Source organism: Penaeus chinensis, chromosome 34, assembly GCF_019202785.1.
Source record: "Penaeus chinensis breed Huanghai No. 1 chromosome 34, ASM1920278v2, whole genome shotgun sequence".
Lineage (NCBI taxonomy): Eukaryota > Metazoa > Arthropoda > Malacostraca > Decapoda > Penaeidae > Penaeus > Penaeus chinensis.
Window position 1 is genome coordinate 27,244,006 of NC_061852.1, and position 10,000 is coordinate 27,254,005.

At 40.5% G+C, this 10,000-nt stretch overlaps 1 protein-coding gene across 1 annotated transcript in view; it reads left to right on the forward strand.

Annotated features, from left to right (window-relative positions):
- The window catches only part of LOC125043887 (homeobox protein OTX2-like), a 13,865-nt gene extending 9,100 nt beyond the window's left edge, over positions 1-4,765 (forward strand). The window contains exon 4 of the mRNA XM_047640243.1: positions 2,769-4,765. Within this exon, the coding sequence (XP_047496199.1) occupies positions 2,769-3,539 (771 nt within the window). The 3' untranslated portion in view covers positions 3,540-4,765. The remainder of the gene's footprint in view (positions 1-2,768) is intronic.
- The last annotated feature ends 5,235 nt before the right edge of the window (positions 4,766-10,000 follow it).

Consider the following 10,000-nt stretch of genomic DNA (forward strand, 5'->3'; position numbering starts at 1 on the left):
ATGCTCGTCATCAAATACAAATTTCTGAAACGTTTCCGAGAGAGAAAGGAGACACGAGGCCGTACAGAGCGCGGAAGGGCTAACGGCGCCACCTCCTCTGTACCTCCGTGATAGTAATTAGGGCGTCTTACTCGGCATGTTTTCCACACCGGCGCCTGCCTGAAGATTTTTTTTCTTCTCTCTCTCTATTTTTTCCATTTTCGTTCACGTCACAAAGAGAAGCGAGCGCGGAGGCAAATGAATACCGGGACACGGGCATTGTGGCCGCCGGTGAAAAGACTCTTTGTATAAATATTTCGTCCACTGGGTCTTCAAGGCGTGGGATTGTAATCACCTTCTCAGCATTTCGTTTTTTTATTCTGCTCTTTTCTTTCGCCGCATCACATTAGCACTTGGCTGCCCACGCCGTGTGAGTTACACCGTAATTACTCAGGAAAGAGATTGTTAGGGCGGACATGGTCATAATAAATGAAGGGTTGATATCTGAGCGGCGCCTTGGAATATTTTCCTTCTCACGGCAGCCCGGAGACTACTGCTCCCGGGCCACGTGTCTGGGTCTCTCCAGCCAGCGATACTGAGTGCCTCGTACTAGTGTCTTTACTTAAGTTCCCCCTTAGCCGTCACTGCAGGTTATTTGCTTTCCCACCTCAGTTGTTGACACAGTCTCTGTTTCCCATTAAGCAATCACAACTCACCTCCCAGAGTTGACATTGCTCTATTACCCTCTATATTAGCTTACCAACACTCCGGAGGGGAGAGTAATTTGATTTACATTGGTCTCCTCCCGGCGAATGGGGCCGACCGGCTGCAGAGGAGCGCTTCCTCTCGGCACTCCGAGGCCAAGGGGCGAGCGCTTTCTGTAAGCTACTTTCATAGTTTCATGGGCAAGGTCGTATGTTGAAATGGCATGGAAGTAAATCATTTATAGGAGAAGGATGGAAGCCAAAGGAGAGAGATATACCAGCCTCCTCCATCCAATCCATCCGTTTCAATTTCCCTCAAACGCCCTCTTCCCCTGCCGGCCCGCTCCCTCGCCTTCCCTCCCCCCTGTCGAGACCCTTGTTCCGTGTTCTCTTTGCGGTCCTATTGAGGGGAGAGTGCGTCCCCTTGTCGCTGGTTTCCCCCATCATCACGTATTCATTGTATCCATTTCCCCGCCCGAGGCCGTTACGCCTATTTTCTGCTCATTTAGCGCTTCGCGGGAAAGTGCAACCTGGCCGTTGGTTCCCCTTTCGAAGGACTCCCTACGCTTTCTTATTCTAAGTGACACAAATTTAAGAATCTCCTTCGCTAGCTTCCGAATTTCTGATCGATCCGGCGTGGAAGGTGACATATGTGAGTGAAGAGAAGAAGGAGGGAGAGAGAGGCTGCCTGGCGGCTGGCGGGAGGCGGGCGGAAAATGATAACACTCCAGCACCGCAGCGCCATGCCGGTCACGTGCCGGCCACGAGCACCGGGGGAATTGGTCACGCTTGTTGTGCCAATATTCCTTGCGTGCTGAGCTGTTTATCACCGACTGTGTGCCGTTATAGACAAAGGGAAATAATCTAATGCTTTTATCCATCCCTTACGCCCCCCGCGCTTCCGGCTTCTGACCTAACCTTGTTTCCGAAAGGATGACCTCGGCGCAGGAAAGGCTGGCGGGGAGATGGGGCTCCCGTCGGCGTGGGAACGCGAAGGGAGAGAAAACTTTTAAGAGCCTTTGGTCCGCCGGGATGCGTTGTTGTGACAGAAGTTTAAGTAGAGTACCATATGAACAGCTCTTTGTTATTAGACCACGAATTGTGAATTAACGTCGAATAATTCTTCCCTCACTTGGTTGTTTTATTCTCACGTACTGTCACAGAAACATAATCAGGAATTTCCTGTTCTCATCCATGGTGAAAAAAAGGAAAACAAAAAAAAGAAGTTCCGGAATCTATTTTTTGCCAAAAAAGAAGTGCATGTACAACTTTCCTCTTTTACTGTTTACGAACTCCACTCCCTCCACTCCCCTCCACTCCCCTCCACTCCCTCCACTCCCCTCCACCTCCCCCTTACTCAGCCTCCGGTGCGTCTCCCGCAGAGGGAATCCCACCTGATCATCTCGGGTCTGTAGGATGACTCAGGCATTCTAGAGGAGAGGGCGTGAGAGGGAAATATGAAAGCGACACAAAGGCATGAGAATAAGCAGGGAGAAACTCGAAATGACCAGGGCTGTTGTGGGCGTCACTATTAACTTCATTACTATTGTTACCTTGTTATCATCATCGAAGCCAGTGTTGGTTGGGTTATTACAACATGGGTGGCGCAAACGTCGGGCGAAAAGATTGTATTTAATGAGGGCGAGAACTGCTGTAATTGTTTCTACTTTTGCTTTTTTATATGATTAAAGAACAGTAAAAAATAAAACAAAAGCAAAAAAAAATAAAGTTGTATCTTGAGACATGTCGACATTTTCATCTGTTTGTAGGGAATTCGAGGGTTTTCATGAGCAGGATTTAGTAGGCTTTGAACCATCTGGTACCACCCTCCCCCACCTCCCCCTCCCGGGGCTATTTTGAGAGGGAAAGGTACCTGGGCGGGTCAAAGGTTAATCTGGTAGATTAAGTGACCTTACTACTGACAGGCGGAATGGGGATTGGGGTAAGGGGGAGGGGGGATCTTTTACTCTTTTCTTCGTATTTGTGTGCATGATTTTTATTTAGAAATAGACATATTGGAGAGGTAATGGTGATAATTAATACCTTAGGCAACTATAACTAACTGTGCTCCCTCCTCCTCCCCAGGTGTGGTTCAAGAACCGTCGCGCCAAGTGCCGGCAGCAGGCGCAGCAGAACAGCCAGAACGGCTCGAGCACCACGACCACCAGCACCAGCACCAGCAGCACCAACGGCACGGCCACCACCATCACCACCACGCCCGCCGCCAACAACAACGACAGCACCAAGGCCGCCGCCCCGCGCCCCAAGAAGATCAAGAGCCCCAGCACGCCCTCGCCGCCCCCGCCCGTCATTAAGACCTCCCCGCGCCCCGCCTCGCCCGCTTACAAGCCTCCGTCAGTGTCCCCCGCCTCAGCACACACGCCGCCCAACACCACGCCCACGCCCACGCCCACACACACCTACGGTTCCTTCCAGTCGGCCCCGGCAACGACAGACCACACCAACAGCTACTCCTCGCTGTGGGCGCCCGCTGGCCTGCGGCCCATGGGCGACCTGCACGTGTCCACAGCCAACTGCATGCAGACGCCCTCATACCACATGGCGAGCAGCAAGAGCCCGGGATCCTCATGGAACCAGAACTACGGCCCCGCTTCCTACTACGGCAACATGAGCATGGAATACCTGCCCCACCACATGGGCGCCCACGCACAGTTCACGCCCGTCAGTAACCACATGGGCGGCTTCCAGCAGATGGGCGGCCACATGATGGGCTCCCACAGCATGATGAGCAGTCAGCACTACACGCGGCCCGCCGCCGTCACGCCCGTGCAGGGAGTCACGGCCCCCGGCTCGCAAGACTGCATGGACTTCGGGGAGAAGTTCCAGGTCCTCTGAAAGCTGTCCGCGTCACCGCTGCTGCCGCCCGGCGTCGACGGGGCCGCCGCTGCAGGACGCCGACGGGTCGCCCTGCCAGCCTGCCAAGGGCGTCGCGCTGGGCCGTATTCGGAGCCGCCCTCCGCCGGCCTGCGGATCTCTGCCACGCTGGCGGCGGGGGCGGAGGATACTTGGCCTCACAGGAGCGGGTGAACACGCCGAGCGCCGCCGGGGCTCAGCGCAGGCCGGCGGAGCGACGCCGGTGAAAGGGTCGCCACTCTCTCCTCGCTCACTCGCGGTGAGTTCTCAGGAGCCAGATGGGTTTCTCCGGGTTGTCATCCTCGACCCACTACCTCCTTCGACAGTGTCCGTCAACATCTTTCCTCGCGTGAAGCGAAAGAAGACGCCGCCCGTCTCCGCGGAACAGGCGGTGAAGTGAAGTGAAGTGAAGGAGAGTAGAAAGAACTGGAGGGTCAGCTAGCGAGGGTATTAAGGGGGGAGGGGAGGGGGAGGATAACCTAGCGGCCACCTGCACGCCCAGGGATTAACGGAGCAAATGTGCACAGTCTGATGCCGCCCATGTCAGCCCTCTTGCCACAGCACTTCGCTCGCCACCGCTCAGCCTGCCTCCTCTCCCCGCCTGTCCACATGATGGTGTCCGATACCTTCTGAGTGTGGCAAGCCGGGCAGGCAAGAGGGCCTTGATCTCTCTATGTTGTGTGATTCGTCTTTCACGAAGCCTTTATTAACTGTAGCCGTCGGGTCTAGAGTTATCACAGGGTAATTAATTAATATTTAATTGATTCCTCCTGTACATATTGTAAAGCTGTCTAAAGCTGTCGGAATATGGCTGTCTACAGCTGAAAGAAACGTTTAAAAATATTCAGCGTGCTGGCAGTCTATGGGAATCGCATATATATATTTTTTTCTCCTAAATATTTATTCATTATTAGTTGTTTTTTCGGACCAGTGAATGTGGCCTTTCATTACATTCGGGTAAACTGTAAAAGAAAATTTTCAGGAATGGCGTTGTAAACAAGCGCGGGTGCACTCCGAACTGTGTCTTCAGTGTTGATGTACGTAAATATCTCTTTGTGTACATAGTAAAAATAACCTTGGTGTACTCAGGGGTAACTCCAACCCATAGTGACGTGTCGTTCGGTTTAATCTCATTGTCATGTGTATGTTAGTGCAATATGGCAAGCGTGCATAGGGGGAGAGGGAGAAGGAAAGAATTTTGAAAGAGAGAGAGAGAGAGAGAGAGAGAGAGAGAGAGAGAGAGAGAGAGAGAGAGAGAGAGAGAGAGAGAGAGAGAGAGAGAGAGAGAGATAAAGGGCTAACGAAAATTAGAGAGAGAGAGAGAGAGAGAGAGAGAGAGAGAGAGAGAGAGAGAGAGAGAGAGAGAGAGAGAGAGAGAGAGAGAGAGAGAGAGAGAAAGAGAAAGAGAGAGAGAACGATGGTCTCTTGATTGAAAGCTATTTAGCATAACTAAAGCTTTCCACTCACCATTCTGTTGCTGGTTATGGACATCTTTGCAATTAAGGGCAAGGGACCTCCCCCCCCCTCTTTCTTCCTCTTCTCCTTCTTCTTCTCTTTCCGTTGCAAAATACCATTCCCGTCTCTAATAATTTTAAGATAAGTTTTATCATTATTATCAACCTGCCAAATATTAGTAATAAACCCCGGGGGATGTTTGAAACTGGCCCCAATTCTGCCAGCATTTAGGGACTCTGTCAACAGTACATTGTATATATAGTCTGTACCTTCAGGAAAATGTTTTATGTAGATTATATTTGTTCTCAGTCAGCACCAAAACGCGACTGTTGGCTCTTTTATTATGTGTTTAACTAAAAAATATGTACTTAAAATGCTTCAATACAATCCTGTCTGCGGCTAACTGTGGCTGAGGAAGCCTCGCCGTAATGCTGACATGTTAAAATACTATTGTTTTGTAATATACTATCCAAAGGGAATACGAGTGTTTTATTCAAAACCCGATGAGCACCAGAAAATGAGGAAATTAAAAAACAACGTAGAGGAAATGCAACTGAGGACAGTGCATGGGAAACACTACATTAAAAAAAACGAATTCAAATTGCATGTTTTTTATCACCTGATAGCCCATTTTCTATCTAGTCCATATTGCAAGGGATGACTTCGATAATCCCCGCCAGTGACTCAAGAGCGTGGTAAAAAAAAAAAAAAATTGCCACGATCTATGCACGCCACAGGTGTTTGTATCACCTCCCGGATCGCTCACACGATTTTGCGAGACGCGCCGTCTCTCCTTCCCACTTCGTTATCAGAAAACCATTGCCAAAATCTGCCAAACTTTAATGACGGGAGACGACAATAGGGCCCAGCCGGACCTCCCGGGAATGTTGTTTACATCTGTGTCGGCGAAGGAGCGGTAATCCGAACCTCATAAACATCCGGCGCTGTCGATAGGGCACCGATCGAGCTCGCTATCATGTTTCCCCTTTGTCGAGCGGCCAGATAGCGAGGGCCGATGCAGCCAAAGAGATAGCGCCCGTCGCCCACTGCGCGGAGGGCGGGGCCGATCTCGTGCCCAGGGCGCTGCGGGGACTTGCTCCGCTGAACTATTTTTGTTTTCAAGTTGTAAAACAAGAAAGAGAAAAAGAATGAATGAAAAAATGAATAAATAAATAAATAAAGGAATAAATACGTTCAGCGGTGGAGAACGTAGTGCCTTAAAATTGTTTAGACGCGAATAACAAAACTTTCGCTCATGGTAACTCCTCGTCTGACACCAGATACAACAGTTTGTATACAGCTGCTGATATTCTTAGGTATCTGTTTCAATAAAGTACCTTGGGCTTTCTTCACAGTGAATATTTGAACTTGAACTTGTTAATAGCAAACACACACACACACTCACACACACACACACACACACACACACACACACACACACACTCACACACACACACACACACACACACACACACACACGGTCATGGTAATGGTAATAGGTTGTTGCCATCATCACTATTACTCTTATAATTATCATCATCTTTATTATCATTGTTACTATGACTGTTGCTGTCATTATTAGGTTTATAATTGTTATTAATAATATAATTGATTAATGCCCTCATTATCTTTCCCCTCCTACCATCATTATGAAAGTGATCATCATAATCAGAATCCTTATATCTAGCATCATCGTTAGTAAAACAAACTAAAAATGAAGGAAGGAAATGAAGAAAGAAAAGAGAAGAAAAACTACAGCAAACCCTCAGAGTGATAGAAAGAATCTGATAAACAAGAACCAGGGAAAGGAAGAAAATAGAAACAGAAAACGAAAATGTTTGAAACGGATAGTTTGGTTTATTCACACACACAAAAAAATAATTTCCGGGTAAAGTTTCATAATTTGAACAGGAATTTCTGACTCTTCTCGAAAAAAAAAGTGAAGTAAGGTAGAAATGACTCATAATAATAATAAATAATGTCAAAATCCATCCCAGAAACTGCGATGGATATTTCAGATCGCAATAACTTTGACATGATATACACAGTAAGCTCACAGGTCGTAGGAACCAAATATATAACTATTAAAATCTAATGTAAGAAAGTAATCATAATTATTCTTTAACAAATTCAAGTGAAAAGATGACTTCATAGAATGCCTAATCACATTATAGGAAAATACGTTTGTTTGTTTGTGGAATAGACGAGGAAAAACAAAAGCATAATTTACAAAACAGTGACACCCAACACTTTAAAGCCTGGGTCGCTGGCCCATTCAACATACACATCAGCATTGTTATTATCATTGTTATTATTATGATTATTGTTACTATTATAATTTAAATTATTGTTATTCATATTATTATCATTATTATTGTTATTATCATTATTATTATTATTTTTATTGTTATTATTATTATTATTATTATTATTATTATTATTGTTACTATTATTATTATCATTATCATTATTATTATTATTATTATTTACTATTATTATTATAGTTATCATTATCATGATTATTATTGTTATCATTATTATTATCATTATTGTTATCATTATTATTATTAATATTATTATTATTATGATCATTATTACTTGTATTACTGTTAGTAGTAGCATTACCATTACTGTCGTTGTTATTATTACTATTATCGTTAGTAGTATTGTTATTATAATTGTTATTATCATCATCATCATAAATATCATTATTATTATTATTATTATTATCATTATTACCATTATCATCATCGTCATTATAACTATTGTTTTTCTTGTCATTTTAATTACTGTTATTATTATTATTGTTATTATTAACATTAACATTATTATTCTAATATATTTATATTATCATCATTACTATTATTATTATTATTATTATTATTATTATTATTATTATTATTATTATTATTATCATTATTATTATTATTATTATTATTATTATTATTATTATTATTATTATCATAATTATTATTATTATTATTATTATCATTATTATTATTATTACTATTATTGTTATTACTGTTAGTAGTAGCATTACTATTACTATAATTTTTATTATTACTATTTTCATTAGTATTATTGTTATTATAATTGTTATTATCATTATCATCATCATTATTATTATTACTATTGTTATTATTATTATCATTATTATTATTATTACTATCATTATTATTAGTATTATGATTAGTAGTGGTAGTAGAACGTTGTTGTTATAATTTTAATATCATCATTATTATCATTATCAGTATCATTATAACTATTAATACTGTTATAGCTATTATTATCATTATTAGTGTTATTGTTATTGTCATTATTATTATCATCTTTATCATTGTTACTATTATTATCATTATTATTATTATCATTATCATTATTATTGTTGTTGTTGTTGTTATTATTGTTATTATTATTATTATTGTTGGTATTATTGTTATTATTATCATAATTATCATTATCACTATTATCATTATTACTATTATTATCATTACTATTATTATTATCATCAGCATCATCATAATCATCATTATTGTTATTACTATTATTATTATTACTATTATTATTATTACTATTATTATTGTTATTGTTATTGTTATCATAATTATCATAATTGTCATTATTGTTGCTATTATCATTATCATTGTTGTTGCTATTATCATTATTATTAGCATATCATCATTATTATCATTATTTTAATCATAATCATTATAATTGTCATTATTGTTGTTGTCATTATTATCATTTTATTATTATAGCTATTGTTATTATTATCATTATCATTCCCATTCTCATTATTATCATTATTATTGTTATTATTATTATTATTATTATTATTATTATTATTATTATTATTATTATCATTATCATTATTCTTATTACTATTATTGATATTAATATTATCATTATTATTATCATTTTTATTATTATTATTATGGCTATTATTATCATCTTTATTATTACGGCTGTCATTATCAGACTTATTGTTATTATTGTTATTGCTATCATTATTATGATAATTATTGTTATCATCATCATCATCATTACTATAATCACTGTCACATTTATCATTTTCATTATACCTAACATAGCGCTATTAATACCAGCATTGTCATTTCTATCATTATTTTTTTTCATTCTTATCATTATTCTTTTCTTTATCGATATTTTCATCTTATTATCGTCGTCATTATTGCTGTTATTGTAGGTATCTTTATCTTAACATTTTTATTGATATGTTGGTTATAGTCCCCATAGATTTTAATATTATCATTATCGTTATATCATTATAAATATGTTGGTAGCGCTGTAATGTCATTATATAATGGCGATAATGTTAATCATAATGCTGATGCTGATAATAACCATAATGATGATGATGATAATGGTAATGATGAAGGTAATGGTAATTTTGATAATGCTGAGACAGACAAACAAACAAACACACACACACACACACACACACACACACACACACACACATATATATAGGTATATATATATGTATGTATATATATATATATATATATATATATATATATATAGGTATATATATATGCATATATATATATATATATATATATATATATATATATATATATATATAAATAATATAATTTATATATATACACACACACAAAAAACAAACAAAAAAACACACACATCTATATCAATGTCTTTTAAGTTTTACAAATTAAGTTTTAATTCTACCACCTCATAATCAATAAGATTAAAGGGCCTGATATAATTACTTGACGTTGTACCTGTACCTTTGACCACATATTCTTGCTCTTGACGGTCCCAGAAGTAAACACCATTTGACTACATATCACAGTCTACCATCAAAACAAATGCTATGAAGTTGCCCAAAGCTTTTTCGAGACGTGATGAACCGCAAATGCGTCGGAGTGGCCAGGTATACGCTTCTGTTGATTTGCTACAGCTGTTGTGCAGGAAGGGGAAGAGGTTAATGCGGGAGGAATCGGGGC